At 42.7% G+C, this 19,855-nt stretch overlaps 1 protein-coding gene across 1 annotated transcript; it reads right to left on the bottom strand.

Annotated features, from left to right (window-relative positions):
- Positions 1-2,211: 2,211 nt before the first annotated feature.
- Positions 2,212-15,932, bottom strand: LOC110485539 (stromal cell-derived factor 1). Its single transcript, XM_036940207.2, has 4 exons — positions 15,750-15,932; positions 11,678-11,795; positions 7,169-7,252; positions 2,212-5,454 (listed from the first exon to the last, which is right to left on the bottom strand). The coding sequence occupies exons 1-4, from the start codon at positions 15,814-15,816 to the stop codon at positions 5,424-5,426; spliced, it is 300 nt and encodes a 99-aa protein (XP_036796102.1). The 5' UTR covers positions 15,817-15,932; the 3' UTR covers positions 2,212-5,423.
- Between the last annotated feature and the right edge of the window lie 3,923 nt (positions 15,933-19,855).

Genomic DNA, 19,855 nt, shown 5'->3' on the forward strand with positions numbered 1-19,855 from the left:
TTATTCACACAACACAATACATGTTCAAGTACAGTTTGTGAGTCTCTTTGGACCAGGCAAGGCCTTCAGCTGGTATGTGTGTGTGTGTGTGTGTGTGTGTGTGTGTGTGTCCACTAATCATTTCTGAATGTGCCCAAGACCCCAAAACGTAACTCGTGACCCTTTAAACGGTTTGGTTCTTGTCTAAACTCCAAGCCACCAGCTCTTGTTCTTGTCCATTATGTGTTAACATCAACATCCAGCCAAAACAGAAAGCCTATACCGCATACCAAATAGCACCCTAATCCCTATATAATGGGCTACATTTGACCAGGACCAATAGGGCTCAGGTCGTAAGTGGTGTAGGGATTAGGGTTCCATTTGGAGCCTATAACATGAAGTTAATCTGCTCTACATGGTTCTACTTGATTAAAGTAGACAGGTTTATGTATCGGTGCTAAATCCCCTCGGTGCAATGGACGGGTAACGAACCAGGACTAATGAATATATTCAATTACACACACACACACACACACACACACACACACACACACACACACACACACACACAACACTACATGAAGCGGAGGTGTTAAACTCAGACAGGGTTGTTAATGGCCCTGGCTCCTTCCTTTACGTCTAAATCTTTCTGCTTCTTTCTGTTTTTCCACCAAGCTTAAGTTTTAAAGGGGAAATGTCAAGTGACATGGTGCGTCCCAAACGGAACCCAAACTCCCTATTTAGTGCACTGCTTTTGACCTAGAGCCCTATGGGGCTCTAAATGAGAATTAGGGTGCTATTTGGGAAGCACACATAGTCTAGTTGAATTATTCAAACGGCTGGCCACAGATATGTTGCAGTTCTGATGGAAGCTGAGGTTTAGGCTTAAAGGGCAATTCCGCCACTTTCAACCTCATATTCATTCTCTCCAGCACCACATCAGTGTCTACATCGTGTCAACACGGCACGTCTCTATGATCTGTGGTCAAAAAGATCAGAAGACGGGTCCTGGAAAATGCGTCTCTGTGACATCACAGGGTAGGATGGAAGGTAAGACAAAGACAATGAGAGTCTAGCCAGATGGAGGGTAAGACAAAGACAATGAGTGTCTAGCCAGATGGAGGGTAAGACAAAGACAATGAGAGTCTAGCCAGATGGAGGGTAAGACAAAGACAATGAGAGTCTAGCCAGATGGAGGGTAAGACAAAGACAATGAGTGTCTAGCCAGATGGAGGGTAAGACAAAGACAATGAGAGTCTAGCCAGATGGAGGGTAAGACAAAGACAATGAGTGTCTAGCCAGATGGAGGGTAAGACAAAGACAATGAGAGTCTAGCCAGATGGAAGGTAAGACAAAGACAATGAGTGTCTAGCCAGATGGAGGGTAAGACAAAGACAATGAGTGTCTAGCCAGATGGAGGGTCACATCACAGACAATCTCATGGTGTTTGAAAATCACTGTAAAATGTTTTTACTTTTGATGATGTCATCAGGTAGAACATTTTAGCGTTGTACTTTTTTCTACACAACGTAGAAATGCGCCGTATTCACATATGTTGACACTGGTATTGTGCTGGAGATACTGAAAATGAGGTTGAAAACGGGGGGAATTGTACTTTAAGTCCTACTGTAGCCTGTGGTTTCAGCAGGTATACTGTAGATTCATATGGTGGCTGTCGCCCTGAGCTGCTAACATAGACTTCCCTGGGCCTGGACTCTGTGGAAAACAGAAGGTGTGTGTGTGTGTGTGTGTGTGTGTGTGTGTGTGTGTGTGTGTGTGTGTGTGTGTGTGTGTGTGTGTGTGTGTGTGTGTGTGTGTGTGTGTGTGTGTGTGTGTGTGTGTGTGTGTGTGTGTGTGTGTGTGTGTGTGTGTGTGTGTGTGTGTGTGCGTGCGTTGGTTTTATTCCACCTGTCTAGGTTGTGTGTGTGTGAGAGTCTGGTATCCAGCATCTATTACCATCAAACTGGTCTTGATGATTCTAAGTGAAGTTATTTTGAAACAGAAATATCTACATCCTTCAGTCTTATCTAATGTGACATTTTGTGTCAGTAAGTCTGTAGTCATAATGAAACCCAACTGTGATGGTTCTGCAATGAAGACAGAACAGTAACACTAAAGGAGAAGTAAAACAGTCAAATAAAGTGGAGATGATTCCTAACACACTTCTCTATTGATGCCACTTTCAATAAATACACAAATTATCATTTTCTTAAAAAGAAATGAAACATTCCATTTATTTTATTTTATATGTTTATTGAAAAAGAGGGTGAGTATCATATCGGTATCATATTGCCCCTTGGTTTATACAAACAGTGAACATACAGAGTTGAATTAAACAATCCCTCGTAGATGAAGGATACTTGTGTCGTAAGCTGCCTCAAAAGAATTGAAGGTTTTAACATGTAATTCACATTGTCTGGGGAGAGCACCCATACAGAACAAATACACTTCTGACAAAACACATTTCCACTTGGGATGTTATTGCTTAATGCAATGATTTATTAGCACATGTGGTCCAGATAACAGATATGATAAGTAAAATGGTAACAGCCATGTTGTTTGGTTTGGTTGTGGATCTAACTGTAGCATGGCATTGAACAGAATGGTTCTCAAACACTTAAATAATCACCAAATTCCCTTCCTTTATGACAAACCTTACAACGATGTGATACAGATACTTAATAACCTCTGGACCAAAACACCTGCACTTAGCTCACAGACTAAGATGCCTGGAGATTTGAATGGACCTGGAGCTCTATTTTGACAGTAGAAAAACAATGGCAACAGTAAAACAGTATAGAAACCCACATCATTGAGGAATGGCTATATCTGGGAGGGAGGGGCTTGATTGAAAACATGTGTGGGTCCCCTGGCTCATACTTAAATGTATTGTTCTCTGTCTTGGCTCAGTGGTACTATTGGCACTTCATATTTTAAACTCTGTGGAACGCTGTCAGGAGAAATAGAACAGAATCCCAACGACAATGTGTTCTAAGGGGTCCTAATGAAGAATTAATTGACGTCTGCCTGAGCTGAATCTGAATTTGAATCGGCCTGAGCTGAGATATCCTAATGACAACAGGAATGTTTGTTTTAAAGTATCTCAGTACGTAGCGTTACATTCCAGATTTATTAGATTTGCCCATCTTGCATCAGTGGATGAATGCCGTCAGATTATTGGTTGATTAGAATAAACCTCCTCAAGGGAGGAGTGAATCAGGGAAAACTATGGCAATGAACCCTGTATCTCTATAATATTCTGTTGTTGTTCAATCTAGACCTGTCGCCACAATTTAATCTGGGGGACTATAAATGTTCATTACATTAACTTCAACATGTTGCAGCTGCACCAAATGAAGTTAATAGACACATAACATGTTTTTTTATGATATAGCAAATAAACGTTTTTGGAAAAGTGATAAATGTGTAAAAATTTGATTGGATAATACAGTAGTACTGCGGTTGGGATACAGTACTCTCTGGTTATGCCTTCATCTAATACTGCTTAAATGTACTTACAAATACTGTGTTACATCTCATTATCTTAGAATATATAAAATATACAAACATATAAAAATCATTACAGTAAAAATACCAATTTAAAAGACTTAAAGTCTTAAAGTGGCTCAACGATCAAAGTAGAATAACTTTATTTCGCCCCCAGCTCAGCAACATTCAGTTTCAATGTGATAGTCAATACTATAGTATAGTAACAGGTATTTCATGTGGCCGTATACTGGCTTTAAATCCTCAGGATATGTGGTGGTTTATAACTATGGAGTAGGCCTAAAGTGAGCTCCTATGCAATTGATGAGTGAAATCCAATAATCCGACAATGTGATCCTGTATAGAAATGTATGTAATGAATCTTACTACACTTAATATAATACAGCAATTATTTTACGCCAGTATTTGTTAGTAAATACCCAGAATATTGAGGTAAATTAATTTCACATCGCTTGTGTTGTTGAAAAATGACTTGGTGTCTCATTCAATGCCTTTACAGCCTAGACTACAGCAACGGACAACATTACATTCACACAAACTGTATAAAAAGCTGCATTGATATGGAGTTTTATCCCTGTTTTGCATTACAATCTTATCCTACAAGGCCATCGTTCTTACAACCCTTGGCTTTTGCTGAGTTGCTTAAGTTACTTCTAATTGTGTGGGCTTTCCTGTTCGGCACAGGACTCAACTGTAATACAGAACTGTCTGCCTCCAATAAAGGCTGTCGGCTTGTATTACAGCAGATAACTTCCCCTTTATTACAGCAGGGGTTTTCAAACCTCTCCTCGAGGTCCCCCAGTCGTTCCATGTATTTGATCTATTCCACAGCTAGCACACCTGATTCAACTTGTCAACTAACCAGCCTTGAATAGGTGAATCAGGTGAGTTAGTTCTGGGCTACAACTAAATTGTGAAACGCCTGGTGGTCCCCGAGGAGAGGTTAGAAACAAACAGCCTGTACGCATCGTCTGATTCGGATCTTCACTGGTCTGTTCTGGTGAATGGAAACTCCATGTGATTCAGTGCACAGCCTCGCTTCCTGAAAAGACATGTATCAGTTCAAACTAATGTCTTCTGATCCCCAGAGTTGAAACACCGTTTGAGGATCTCCATTGTCTTGGCTAGACTGGAATTCTTGCTAAGGCTTGACGTAGAAGTTGCCCCTAACCACAGATCTAAGATTTCCTTCCCTACCATCCTAGACTTAACCATCAGGGATTCAACTACATCTGACCTTGGATCACTTAAGGGTGACTATCTATTTCCCCTGTTATGAATGTTTGACCAGCCCTGATTGGTCGCCTCTAACAGAGTGGGCTCAAGCCATTGGACGGCTCATTCCTGTTCCTATCCTATGACCCCTCAGTCAGAGCCCACCCCTGGTGATACCAACAAGCCCTTTGCTGAGCACATTTGAGACGGTGAACCGGGTGTAAAAACTTTAAATGTCCCTTTACTGCCTCTTATAAAAGTAGGAAAAATACTTTATATACAGACGTACACTTACACACTCAGTTCAGACACACACACACACACACACACACACACACACACACACACACACACACACTAAGAACAACCACACCAAATAAAACACACTGCGCTCACACACTCTTTACACACGTACTCACACATTCCGATATAATTAGGTATATGCACTTGGTGCTAACAGCGTGAGGAGAGGTGTCTGCAGCGTGGGGGCAGGGTGGCTGCGGGGTCAGCAGCAGCAGCAAGGCATCATGGTTGGTCTGGCGGTGAAGTGCTGGTTTTGCAAGCGTTCCAGAATGTTCCAGAGCGTTCCAGAGCGTTCCAGAGTGTTCCAGAGCAGAGACGTGTAGCTACAGAGTTACATATCTGAGTAGTGGAGGAGGAGGAGGAGGAGGAGAGCTGGCCTGGGACTGGGGCACTGCAGGCCGGTCAGGATGGTGTCTCCTTTACTGAGCACGTCTTCTGGACTTCTTCACCCTGGAGAGACAGAAAGAGAGGAATAAGACACTGGTTGAAGAGGATTCATGGGTGTAACTTCATTTTTCCGTGTGGCCACCTGATTAGGAACAACTCTGGGCCCTAATGTCATTTTATGGTAAATACTTAGTACGGTGCTCGTAGTCATATTGATGCTATGTTCTGCAAACATGCATTCTTAGTAAAAGGGTTCCAAAGGGGTACTTTGGCTGTCCCCATAGGATAACATGTTTGGTTCCATGTGGAACCCTCTGTGGAAAGGGTCCTACATGCCCCCTAAAAAAATAAAAATATATATTTTTTAAACAAAACAAATGGGTCCTACATGGAACCCAAACGGGTTCTACATGGAATCAAAAGGGTTCTAACTGGAACCAAAACTGGTTCTTCAAAGGGTTCTCCTATGGGAACAGCCAAAGAACCATTTTAGGTTCTACTGTAGATGCACCTTTTTCTCTAAGTGTGTAACATGTCACATAGACCTCCAGTTTCTACTGTAGTTGTGTAATAATATAGTTGGTTTGTCTGTCAGACTGGACTTATAAACATGATACAGTTCTACGAGAGCATATATACTCAAGCCTTCATAAAGATCATCTGGATATGCCTTGTCTTAGAAAGATTTGTACACAGTTTTTTTAGCTTGCTATTTTGAGCAAATGCAATCTTTTGTAACTATGCCACATTGGGAACTAAACAGCAAGAAAATGCCTAATTTGTGGTAAAATGTTCCTCCATTTTAGATGTATTTACTATAGGCGTTTTTAAGAGGCAGACATTTTGCATGGTTGGTGAAAACGATCACCAGAGGAATGAGGAATGCACATTTAACACACATTTTAACTGCACAACCCATGTAGATTCATCATAATATTCTGTATAGTGTGTCTGTTATTGTTTATTGTAGGTTTTTACAGTTTACTCCTTGGGTGTAAAACTTAGTGGAATTGTTTTCCCTTAGTGGAATGAGTTTTACTATTTGTAGACAAATTAGTCCTGATCATTGTGTGAAAGAGCCTTCAATTTACACGTATTTGTTTATTTATACATAAACTGCTGTTTTTAGCCATGAAATTAACAAAGTTAGTTCAATTGTGAAAGTAACACCTGTTTTTTGGGCCAAAAGTTTTAGGTAATAAATTCTACTCCGTCCCTGATTTCCCAGATACATTCTGATTGTTTACTGAAAGACCTGGAATGCTCCGAATGCCACGCTTAAATGATCAGAGGGATTGCAAGGCGTGAGCAGAAAGCCTTCTTTCCCAGTCTTTAATTCACATCTCAGTAGCCATCTGAGTAGCTAGCACGCATAATGAGAAACAAGCACCCAGAAACACCAGTCATTTTCATCTCTTTTAATGAGACACACACATAGCAACAGTTCTAATCATACCGATAAATGAGCGATTTCAGAATGCTATGTGGACAGGTGGCCATAAAATGACACTTAACTGTTGTTACTGTACTTAAGCAGTCCCATTTCTCCCATTTCATTTGGATTTTGCAGATGAAAACAGCGGCGCATTTCATTCCGTGTCTCTCACTGTTACCAGCGAACTAGCCTGGTCCCAGATCTGTTTGTGTTGTCTTGCCAACTCCTATGGTTTGGCGTGACAATAATAAGAGTCGGCAAGTAAGCACAAGCAGATGTGGGACCAGGCTACCCTGTGATCAGCTCTTACTTGTCAAAGAGGGAAGTAAGGTTTCTCCTTACTTGTTAATGGCATTCTTCAGGTACGTCTGCAGCCATTTGGTCTCGGGGTTAATGCACACCTCCCTGTTGTTCTTCAGCTTGGCACTGTGACCGGGAGAGGGATGGAGGGAGGGATGAAGGGAGGGAGAGAGAGAGAGAGAGAACGTGAATTAGGCAGACTCACTTCAGTGTTCTCCGAGCATCCACTTTCTCTGTTTTCTTATCTGATTCAAGGATGGAATGATCCGAAAAAAAAGTCCAGTAAGCTCTCATGAACTGGCCTAGCGTCTTCTCACTCTGGTGAACATCCAGGGATAGTGTGCTGTGTAGCTGTAACACACAGTAACACACATGCCTGATACGTGGCGTCAACTAGGGTGAACTGTGGCCGTGTTTCGGTCAAACTGTAATGAGACTCGTGGGCCTTGGAGTAGCGAGTTGAATAGAACGAGTGGCACGTTTTTATGACACTTAAATGATATACATAGATAAATAAATATAGATCATTTATAGGTTTCTTTTGAACTAAGCATTCTGAATGCAACTATTTCAGTTGGACCAGTCTGTCTCTATAGACTCAGATACAGTGTGTCATCTTATATATTTGATTTATAAAAAATAAAAACATTTCCAAAGGGTTACATTTGAGGTAATGTTTTTGAAGCCATTAATTTCTGTTTGACACAGTTTTTATAGGTTACTGAAATCTAGTCTGTATAATTCATGTATCTGAAGATTGAAGAGACATCCGATGAACTCTGTGTACTGTAATCTAAAAGTAAATGTGTTCCATCATTTCGATATCGTCTATCTGCTCATTCAGGGTCAAAATAAACAAACACATTAAGATAAATGAAGTTCACTTTCCTTTAAACCAACTACTGTACTGGACTGGACTGTTCACACAAAACAAACATCACTCTATATGATATAAGGCTGCAAAGTCAACAGTAACATAATGTATCTGGAAAAATAAGTTATTTGACCCAAATTATATTTATCAAGCTTATTTATATGTCACTAATTTCCAGGGACATTTGCAAGACACATATGCCAGTGAACAATCAACACTTTATTAAAATCCCAAACATATATTTTAAAGAAGAACAAACATATTATGAACAAGTTGTAAGAATAACAATTATTAAAACGTGTATTCACAGCATATTTTCACCCACAAAACATGCTTTGCGCCAGTTGTAAGAATCACAATGCATTCAATCACATCAAGTCCCCCCACCACCTGCCACAGGTGGAAAATCCCATCTCTCTCCTTCCACTTAGACAGCTGTTGCAGTGATAATAAAGCATGGTAACACTGATCTCTTTGTTAAGCCGGTGGTACCATCAATAAGGAGGTTTTGATGTCAGGCCATTTAGCCTGGGATTTACAGACTGTGGGGTGTATATGGGAGTAAGTGGTTCACCTGTAGCGGACTGTAGTGTGTTGATAGAGGGTTGACTTGAGTGTCGACTTGAGAGAGGGGCATTTGTCCCGAGATCGGACACCTCTGTGAGTGTTTCTGATCCATGAGCTTTAGGGGGAGACGGGCTAGTGTGTGTGTGTGTGTGTGTGTGTGTTTGTGTGTGTGTGTGTGTGTGTGTGTGTGTGTGTGTGTGTGTGTGTGTGTGTCAGCACTCTCTCCTCTCCTCCCCTCCTTCCCCAAACATATGGTTCTAACACCTCTGTGTCAAAAGGTCGTGTTTGAGAGTTAACAACTCAGGTAGCGCCTCACCACCTCCCCTCCCTCCCTCCTTCTCTCCCTCCTTCTCTTCCTCTCACAGCCCTGTAAATTAGACACATTCCTCTCCACCTCTGATTCTCTCCTTCATCACTCCTTTACCGCTTTTCTGATTCAATTTCACCTCCCCCAAACTCTCCATCCCTATTTAACACCAACCTCTTCAATTGACCAAATGGCCTACCTACTACCCTTACCCCAATAAGATGAAAGAACAGCTCAAGCGCATCAAACCCCTTCAAATCCCCCCCAAAACCAACATCCCAATCGTTCAGATAAATAAAAGCCGGTAACTGGATTCCCTGTTTGTTTATCTCTAGGATACCCCCTTCCTCCCTCCCTCCAACCCCCATCCTGTCCTCTTTTATATATTTAGTGCAGCTAATCCATTTTACTGTTTTGTTTTGATGTTTCTCCTGGTTTAGGTTTATCCCTCTAGGGTGTGTGTGTGTGTGTGTGTGTGTGTGTGTGTGTGTGTGTGTGTGTGTGTGTGTGTGTGTGTGTGTGTGTGTGTGTGTGTGTGTGTGTGTGTGTGTGTGTGTGTGTGTGTGTGTGTGTGTGTGTGTGTGTGTGTGTGTGTGTGTGTGTGTGTGTGCGTGCGTGCGTGCGTGTGTCTGGACTATCTAGCGTCTGATTGACTCTGTTGGAATTCGGGGCTCTGGGAGTCTGGAGCTTCTAACCCAGTAGGTAGTAATTACTTCACAGCAAGCTAATGCCAACAAGCAGGAGGAGACAGGGGCGTGTAGGGAGGGATGGAGGGGGTGAGGGGGGTGTAGTGTTACCCCTGTTGTCTTTCATCCAAGGACAATAGATATATCAGAAGAGATGCGAGCTCTCTGCCCCTCTCTCCCCTGCTGCTCAGTCATAAATAACTTTAGGATGGGCTTTGGAGGGAATAAGAGGGAAAAGTGGAAGCTTTTGGTGGCGTATGTGTGTTACTTAATGCCTGTGTGTGCAAATGTGTGTATCTCTTGATGATTGTGGGTCCTGACCAGATTTGTATCCTTACTGACCCCTTGCCATGAGTTAACCCCCTAATGCCCCCCCCCCCTTCCCAACCCCCCAAACCCCTCTGGCTTTTTGGCTCTGGCCACCTGGTTTCTATAGGTTACAAATAGGCAAAGCATTTTGGCTTAATGTGTTCCAGGCCATTTAAATTACACTAAATGTGGGCGGCTGGTGAGCGCAGGGAATAAAAGAAAGAAGGATAGAGAGGGTCAGCTGCAACATAAAGGTCATCACATTGACCCCTAATGATTGATTCCTTAACAAGACTAAAATCACCCCTAGAGCTAGCTTGGAGAGAGACACTCCTCTGTCAGCTTCCTCTCTCCTCTCCTGGCCATTTATCGTGTTGTTCTAATCTAAACATCTCTTTCCATTTGGGGAGAGCCATAGTAACTGCATCTCTTTTCTCCACTCTCTCTCTCTTGCTTTCTCTCGCTTTCTCTCACTTTCTCTCTCGCTTTCTCTCGCTTTCTCTCTCGCTTTCTCTCTCTCTCTCTCTCTCTCTCTCTCTCTCTCTCTCTCTCTCTCTCTCTCTTTCTCTCGCTTTCTCTCTCTCTCTAGCGCGCTTTCTCTCTGTCTTTCCCTCCACTGTGGTCCTCCAACTGCAATCATTAAAACCTGATAATATGGGACTGATGCTTAGCAGAATGGAATGGGACCCAAAGTTAAGCGCCATTAGAATCCACATGGGATCTTATTAACAGAGGGGCCTTACTGGGCTGAATCAGGCTTTTCTGAACAGGTTTTGCCCTAGGAGATGACTATAGGAGTTGGCAAGACCACACAAACAGATCTAGAACCAAGTTAGTTTCGCTGTAGCAGCTGATAATAGGAGTTGGTAAGACAGCACAAACAGATCTAGAACCAAGTTAGTTTCGCTGTAGCAGCTGATAATAGGAGTTGGTAAGACAGCACAAACAGATCTGGAACCAGGCTAGTGTATCCCTACTTGACTATACGTATCAGGCCAAGGTCCTTCTGGTTTCAGCCATGCAGGCTTGTGCTGTGTTAAAGTAAAGATGGTAGATAAATGAAGATGTCACATTTCCAGTCTGCTTAAGGGATGGCTCTCCCATAGGCACCAATGCATTAGCAGCTGGGTCTGGTCTGCTTAGTTCATTGATTATATATGAACAAGAAAAAAACGAGGGAGTGGGATGAGTCGCTTCCTCTTCCACCTCTGGTTAAACTACATTGCAGTGGTCTCGTAGAGCAACATGGACCGTGGCATTGACAGGTGTCTGTCCAGCCCTGAAACAAACACCTGATTCAACAACAGCCTTGACGATTAGTTGATGAGTTGAATCAGGTGCTTCAGTGCTGAGCCCGGGAAGCGAAGCTAACTCACACACTCAACATGCAGCTGTCTCAGACCAGGGTTGCTTACCACTGCTTCACTGGGCCTGTGTAGTTCTGGTTTATCTCCAGGAAAAGTCTGTCTAAAAATAGTGAATAGCTTCCCCTTCTGTGAGCAGCAACACTGTGTGTGCTGTGTGGGATGTCCAGTGTTGGCCACCATAGTATTTTCTTATCTGTGCAGTGTAGTGCAGGGCTGAGGAGAACATGGGGTTATCTCCTACAAAACGTCCCTGTTACTCCCCAGCCTTGTAATGAAAACATTGACTTTTTGGGCAAAGCAATACAGCGATCTAGTTGTTCTTATGAGGGGTGTGGAAGGTTTTTCACATGACAAGCTAAGGAACTTAGCTGTAAGTCTTCTAAAACACAACCCAAAATCAGGGTTAAAAAGCATCCCATAATGCACCAGCAGGTTACTCACATGACTTGGAAAGGGCAGTTGGGTGTGTGAAGGAACTTGAGCTCTCTGATGCTCCTCTGAGGGACGGTGTTCAGAGTGGAGCGACACCAGCACCTCTCTACCAGGCTGATGGGCTTAGCTGAAAACAACAACCACAAACATAGTAAGATACTGTACCAGGTACCAGGTACCAGGTACCAGACACTGAGAGAACGTGAGCTCCGACCATTTCTATGTCTTAAAACTAAAACAACCACAAACATAGTAAGATACTGTACCAGGTACCAGGTACCAGGTACCAGACACTGAGAGAACGTGAGCTCCGACCATTTCTATGTCTTAAAACTAAAACAACCACAAACATAGTAAGATACTGTACCAGGTACCAGGTACCAGGTACCAGACACTGAGAGAACGTGAGCTCCGACCATTTCTATGTCTTAAAACTAAAACAACCACAAACATAGTAAGATACTGTACCAGGTACCAGGTACCGGACACTGAGAGAATGTGAACTCCGACCATTTCTATGTCTTAAAACTAAAACAACCAAATCCCAGCTCACAACGCATGATGATAGTTAGAGCTGAACCAACAACATGAGACTCAACGCCTCCAAAATGCAACAACTCACAATCACTGCAGGCAGGAAACGAGGATGAATTTGTTCATTTCATATCAGAGTACTTGGAACAAATATGTTTAAACTACTGTCTCTAACCCCGACACTGCATGGGAAAGTATACAGTACATTTAGCTGACTTTAGTCCCAAACTGGGAGGAATTTGTTCATTTCATATTAGAGCTTGTAAGAACAAACAGGATAAAGTAGAAGACAGATTTCTGTTGCAGCTGGACATTGGGGATTAAATCCATCTTCACTGTTACTCCATGACAGCAACAGCTCCTAGTCAGTGGTGTGTGAGATTGGTTTACGCAGTGTTACAACCAGGTCTCATAAATAGCTCACACACACTCTCACCAAACTTTCACGGTACACACTCAACACTACTCTACTTTTACCTGTTGTTAATCATCTTCACATTCACTGGGGTAAACCCCAGTATTTCTGTTAAATCTGTGTACAAAGCTGGGGGAAAAGTCCCGGACTTTCAACTTGCCTGCTGAGCATGACAGAAAACTACACTTAAGATAAAACTAGCAAAAATAAGCATTTGAAGACGATTACTTGACTCTGTTGTTCAGGGTCAAATACCACTTTGAAAGCTCTGAGAGGAAAATGCATTTCATTTAAATAATTCAATCAAACTGTTATCAGTTATTTATACATTTCAAATAAAATACTGTTAAGACAAAACAGCATTTAAATACATACCTCAAATAATCAACACACATTCCCACCAAGTACAAACTACTGTATTTAACCCGGACAATGCATGAGAAAGCATACATTTACCTGCCTTTAGTTCCAAATGCAAGGCAATTAAAAAGAGATTAGTCTGCCACACACACTCACACAAGCGTATGCACGCACACATACACACATGCCTACGCACATGCCCACACACACACACACACACACACACACACACACACACACACACACACACACACACACACACACACACACACACACACACACACACACACACACACACACACACACACACACACACACACACACACACACACACACAGAGACTGTCAAACCAGCGCTCATTGTCCCATCCACCGTCATACTGCCTTTTCACTATGAACATTCACGACACAGCTCTCTATCCCAGAAGAGTCCTTATCGTTCTACTCCACTGGGGCTCCCAATGTTTTCCTCCTTTCTCAAAGCTCCAAGAGCACAAAGCTTAGATTCTTATCAAAAGAGTCCCTTTAAGAAGTAGGCTACATTCTTCGAATGATTGCATATCACCCCTGGTTCCTACTGGTTCCTGAAACTAAGAATCTTTTTACTCAATAGCACATACTCTGGATTTTTCCATGAAATGTTCTTAGATTCAGGGATTTCAGAGGGGAAACCCTGCTGGAAATATCACACAAGATTAACATGAAACGTGACATTCTTGATAACCTGTTTCCAACAATGATTTTTATTCGTTTTTCTTTGAAGATGGGAAGAGGTCCATTGGCTGAACATATAAACATGTCTCTTCTCCAGTTGCCTTGTGGTTGTAAAACCTTCACGAAACACTCTCTCTGTTTACTTTAAAACACTTTGATATTTACATTCTTTTCATTTCTCGAATCTTACATCTTAAACGGAGTACAAACGGCTCCCTTGTTTGACTGTGGGATTAAACCGCGATCACATTAAAACACTGCAAAATAAACAACAACAGGAGAGAGAGAAGTCCGAGAGAAGAGTTGAATTGAAGTTAGCTCAACCTCTGCTGTGTTATGCTAAGCATGTTGTTACTACCCCTAGCCAGGGAGACCCTGACTGCATATTAAAGACGACAGGATGGCCGGGGTGATGGAGGGGGTAACTTGTATATTTATCTGCTTTTTTTGTTGCTTTCTTTTAACTAGAAACTAATTAGGGGCTAAACAAGGCGGGTTGTGAAAGAAACTAACTAAATCCCAAATGGAACCCTATTGCCTATTTTGTGCACTTCTTCTGACCAGAGCCCTATGGGTTTCCCTGTGGGCCCTGGTCAAATGTAGTGCGCCGTATAAGGGAATAGGGTTCTATTTGGGAAGCAAAGGTTGTAGCTAGATGCTCACTTGTGGCCGGGTGCTGTAAGCAGTATGCATAATGACTCAGTATTAGCATGATAATAGAGTCTGATAAGGTGGAGGGTCATTGCTGTGATATTGGTATGGGGGAGACTTAGTCATTTGGGACACTGACTCCCTGACCCATCATCCTATAAATCATAAGATCTTTCTTTCTTTATTTGACAAATAGTTTTAAATGCTCATTTGTATGCCGTTAAGACGGAAGATTTTAGGAATTAAAGTGGTTGGAATATCAAAGTGTTAAAAGCAAACGTTAGAAGTTTTACAACAGAAGGCAACTGAGAAGATACATAAATAATGGCCAAAGTCAATACAAACCTAGACATTTCCAGAAGAATCCAAATAACTATCTACTTACAATCCAACTATACAAACAACAACAATTCAACAAATGCAACCAGTATAACATCCCCATCACATCACAACAATCACTTACTTATTTTACCAAAACCAGTCAAACATCAAGGAGCCAAAAGACAACCTCCACAACCACAACTCATAACCACAAGTTGTTCTGCTGGGTATCCCTTCTCTCAGCAACACCAGCCAAATGTCACAACCACATCTATTCTAACAACACCTATTCAAATTCAACCAAAATATCAAGACAACCTCCACAACCACATCTATTCTAACAACACCTATTCAAATTCAACCAAAATATCAAGACAACCTCCACAACCACATCTATTCTAACAACACCTATTCAAATTCAACCAAAATATCAAGACAACCTCCACAACCACATCTATTCTAACAACACCTATTCAAATTCAACCAAAATATCAAGACAACCTCCACAACCACATCTATTCTAACAACACCTATTCAAATTCAACCAAAATATCAAGACAACCTCCACAACCACATCTATTCTAACAACACCTATTCAAATTCAACCAAAATATCAAGACAACCTCCACAACCACATCTATTCTAACAACACCTATTCAAATTCAACCAAAATATCAAGACAACCTCCACAACCACCAAAACGTCCTCCTTTTCTATAACAAATCACATCCCCAGACATTCTAGAACACATACATAAAGTCTCTCTTTGCTAAGTTACTAAAATGACTCAAATAAAGAGATAGATAAATAAAGATAGATAAAACACTAGAAAGAACACACCAACAGTCTTTAAAAAAAGGTTCCAAAAGGGTTCTTCGACTGTTCCCATAAGACGTTTTGGTTGCAGGTAGAACTCTTTTGGGTTCCATGTAGAACCCTCCGTGTAAAGGGTTCTTCCTGGAAGCAAAAGGGTTCTACCTGGAACCAAAAAAGGGTTCTTCAAAGGATTATCCCTTTTATGTTTGAGATGGCACCTTTTCTGTAGAAGACATGCCCAGACAGATGAACCATCCCCAGACCAACTCACCCGTAGAGGGAGGTACATCCATGGCCACAGCCAGTAGGGCCAACACAGCCAGTACTTTGACATCCATGGTGGGCTGTATGTAGTAGGATGGAGTTACAAGAGGCTCAGGGCTCAGCTTCTCACAGCTACTATCCAGCAGGGCTCAGTGTAGACTGACTGTCAGCTCCTCTCTACACACTGTTAAAGCACGGAGGCTGAGGGAGAGAGAGAGGGAGGAGAGAGAGAGGAGGGAGGCTCCTAATTTCTCAGGAGGAGGCAGGGGGGGTGGGGGGGGGGGGGTGAGCTGCACTGGCTATATGAAAGGCAGAGACTTCCTTGATTGTAAATGTGCTGGCTGACAATCAAGAAGAAATTCTCTTTCTATTACTTTCATTCTCTTTCTCACAATGTCTCTCTTTACGTCTCATTTTCCTTCTCTCTCTCAGGTCTCCTCTCTTTTGCTTTCTGTCTCTCTTTCTCTCCCTCCTTTCACTTTCCCTCCTTCACCTTTCTTTTCCCAAACTCCCAAACTACCCCCTCTCTCCATTTTCCCCCCTCTTTTCCCACTCTCTCTGGGCCTGTCAGTCAGTCTATTTGGAGAGCCTGAGCTCCCTGCTGCTAGCCTAATATTGTTCCTATTACAGCTGAATGGCTGGAGTGTTATTGTTTACAGGGACACTGCCTGCTCCCCCACCTCTCTGGCTGGCCTGTGTCTTCCCAGTCATCTGTCTCTCTGGCTGGCCTGTGTCTTCCCAGTCATCTGTCTCTGGCTGGCCTGTGTCTTCCCAGTCATCTGTCTCTGGCTGGCCTGTGTCCTCCCAGTCATCTATCTCTCTGGCTGGCCCGTGTCTTCCCAGTCATCTATCTCTCTGGCTGGCCTGTGTCTTCCCAGTCATCTGTCTCTCTGGCTGGCCTGTGTCTTCCCAGTCATCTGTCTCTGGCTGGCCTGTGTCTTCCCAGTCATCTGTCTCTGGCTGGCCTGTGTCCTCCCAGTCATCTATCTCTCTGGCTGGCCCGTGTCTTCCCAGTCATCTATCTCTCTGGCTGGCCCGTGTCTTCCCAGTCATCTATCTCTCTGGCTGGCCCGTGTCTTCCCAGTCATCTGTCTCTCTGGCTGGCCTTTTATCAGTGTTTCTCCTGGTCAGGATACTGTACGTGGTCAGGAAAACTGGTCAGGAAAATTATAATAATTATTATTAAATCCTAGTTATAGGCTAACTAGGACACATCATTTCCTCTGGTCAGGTCATGTTGCCAGGAAAAACTCTTATAATGATAAAATCGAGAGGATGTAAAAAGCAGCCAAAAATGACATTACAAACAAAACAAAAATGGCTGTACTTTAGAGGGACATTAAGATGTGATGATATGCAGTAATAACTAAATAAATGCTTCAAGTAACAGGTGGGGAATAAATGAAGAAATAACCAATTGAGCCACAGATGTATTTTCTGTACTCACTGGTTCCCAAAGCAATTATCTGGAACCTTCTGATAAAACTAACTTTCCATGAGGGCTAAAAAAAGGGAACTACTAGTGAGGCGCAATCTAACGGGACACAGATGTGTGTGTGTGTGTGTGTGTGTGTGTGTGTGTGTGTGTGTGTGTGTGTTTGCAAAACAGAGAGAAATATAGTGTTGATTTCACTTTTATTTATTATCTATTTCACTTGCTTTGGCAATGTTAACATATGTTTCCCATGCCACTAAAGCCCTTTGAATTGAATTGAGGGAGAGAGGGAGAGAGTGCGAGAGAGAGAGAGAGGGAGAGAGAGTGAGTGAGAGTGAAAGAGAGTGTGTGTGCACATTTCCTAATAATTGGCTATTACCACACTGTATCTAAACTGGAGGTCTTGCCAGAGCCAGACGTCTGACAAAGCTGTGGGTGTCAGTGAAAGGTAGGTCTACATAGCCTGGTTAAACCAGATTGACATAAAGTGAAACAATGGTGAGCACAGCATTCAGTGTGGTTTAACCAGGCTAGGTCTACTTGGCCACCATGCAGTAAAACAGTAGATTGTGTAGTTAGAGAACCATTCCTTCTGTTTACTGGCTCATAAACCTCTCCCTCACTGGCTCAATTACCTCTCCTTCAATGTCAACAACACAAAGGAGCTGATCGTGAACTTCAGGAGCAGAGGGAGCATGCCCTCATCCACATCGCCGGGGCCACGGTGGAGAAGGTGAAAAGCTTCAAGATCCTCAACATACACATCACTGACAATCTAAAAGGGTCTATCCACACAGACTGTGTGGTGAAGAAGGTGCAACAGCGCCTCTTCAACCTCAGGAGCCTGAAGAAACTTGACTTGGCCCCTAAGACCCTCACAAACTTTTACAGATGCCCCATTGAGAGCATCCTGTTGGGCTGTATCATCGCCTGTTACGGCTACTGCACCGTCCACAACCACAGGGCTCTCCAGCGGGTGGTGCGGTCTGCCCAACGCATCAACGGGGGCACACTGCCTGCCCTCCAGGACACCTACAGCACTCAGTGTCACAGGAAGGCCAAGAAGATCATCAAGGACCTCAGCCACCGGGCCTGCTACCATCCAGAAGGAGAGGTCAGTACAGCTGCATCAAAGCTGGGACAGAGAGACTGAAAAACAGCTTCCATCTCCAGGCCACTACTCTGGACTCCGACACAGCTCGTCCTAATATTTCAATATTTCTTAATTCCATTATTTTACTTTTTAGAGTTGTGCGTATTGTTGTGTATTGTGAGATATTACTGCACTGTTGGAGCTAGAAACACAAGCATTTCGCTACACCCGCAATAACATCTGCTGAATATGTGTCTGCGACCAACAACATTTCATTTGGTCTGAGGCCGTTAGATGCCATATAAAGCTGTGAGTGTGAGTGTGAGTGTGAGAGTGTGCGAGTGTGTGAGTGTGTGAGTAGATCTAGCAGGTCTGAGGCCTTTAGCCTCCATATAAAGTGAATAAAGCAGACATGGTGTTTATCTCTAGGAGCAGAGAGGGTTTATATACAGTATGTTTATATGCCACCACTAACAGCAGGGAGATCAAACCATGACAAGAATATAAAAAAACTAAAGATTCCACTCCTTTTGTTCTGCATAGCCTAATGTATGTGCATGTTTAGTGTTTTAAAGCTAGAATATTTTATGGAATGAATTGCTAAATATGTGTACAAAATACACGATTCAGACGCGTTATAGACATTACCAAAATTGTATGCAGACTAAGTGCCATATAAAACACCAGGAGTGATCCATTCCCTGATCCCCAGACGTCCCTCATCATGGCAGGCATTAGTGGTAGGCTGTCAATCAGTCCCCGTCTCAGTACAAAGCCTGAGAGCTCCGTTGGCCCTGTTTCCCCGTAACTCTATACAGGGACATGAAACGCTGACCTCTGACCCCATGTGTGATACAAGTGGCAGCGTTGCCACAGAGGTCAGCCCTAACGTGCCGCTAACGCATTCTCAGCCTCTCTTTGCGATTGCCCGACATTATAGGCAAACCGTCAGACACGAAGTGTCCTGCTTTACTGCAGAACAACAGGAGTAGAGTCACTAAACCCATGATGACCTCGGTTTGAGGTCTGTGAATGGATGTCAGTGATTGTGAATCTAGATATATTTTGATAGGGTGTGTTTTAATGCTTATTTCTCATCTATGTTTCATGTCTGACTAATAATACTGACGACATTAGTACAGGCAGAATAACTTTGGTACTGAAAAACAGGAACATTTGGAAAGCCCTAGAGCCCGTTTAGAACAATACACATTCTCAATGTGGTCTATTTGAAGCATGAGTAATCAAAGAATAATGTATGCATTATACTAGTATATCGATAATCATCTTTTATAAGCAGGTGTGTCATAGCACTCCTAACGTACCCAAACAAACTGACCTTATAATCTTTTAACCATTTTATAATCCCTTATAAAAGGGAAGGCTGCTTCCTTTTTCCTGTTTAGATCCATACTTTGGTTGTGTCCCAAATGGCACTCTATTCCCTATGTAGTGCGCTACTTTTGACCAGCGCAACAGTGGTGCACTACATAGGAAATAGGGTGGAATTAAGCGACGCAGACATTATAATTTCAACAGGATCTAAGCGTTTATTATGTTTGTCTGGTGGCTTTAAGTGTTTGTA

The sequence above is a fragment of the Oncorhynchus mykiss genome, chromosome 13 (genome assembly GCF_057628025.1).
Source record: "Oncorhynchus mykiss isolate SJ-2025 chromosome 13, ASM5762802v1, whole genome shotgun sequence".
Lineage (NCBI taxonomy): Eukaryota > Metazoa > Chordata > Actinopteri > Salmoniformes > Salmonidae > Oncorhynchus > Oncorhynchus mykiss.

Coding starts and splice junctions, on each gene's coding strand:
- LOC110485539 (XM_036940207.2), bottom strand. CDS start 15,816: ATGGATGTCAAAGTACTGGCTGTGTTGGCCCTACTGGCTGTGGCCATG. Junction 11,796..15,749: donor GGATGTACCTCCCTCTACGG/GTGAGTTGGTCT, acceptor TGTTGTTTTCAG/CTAAGCCCATCAGCCTGGTA. Junction 5,455..7,168: donor CTGAAGAATGCCATTAACAA/GTAAGGAGAAAC, acceptor CTGTCTCTCCAG/GGTGAAGAAGTCCAGAAGAC.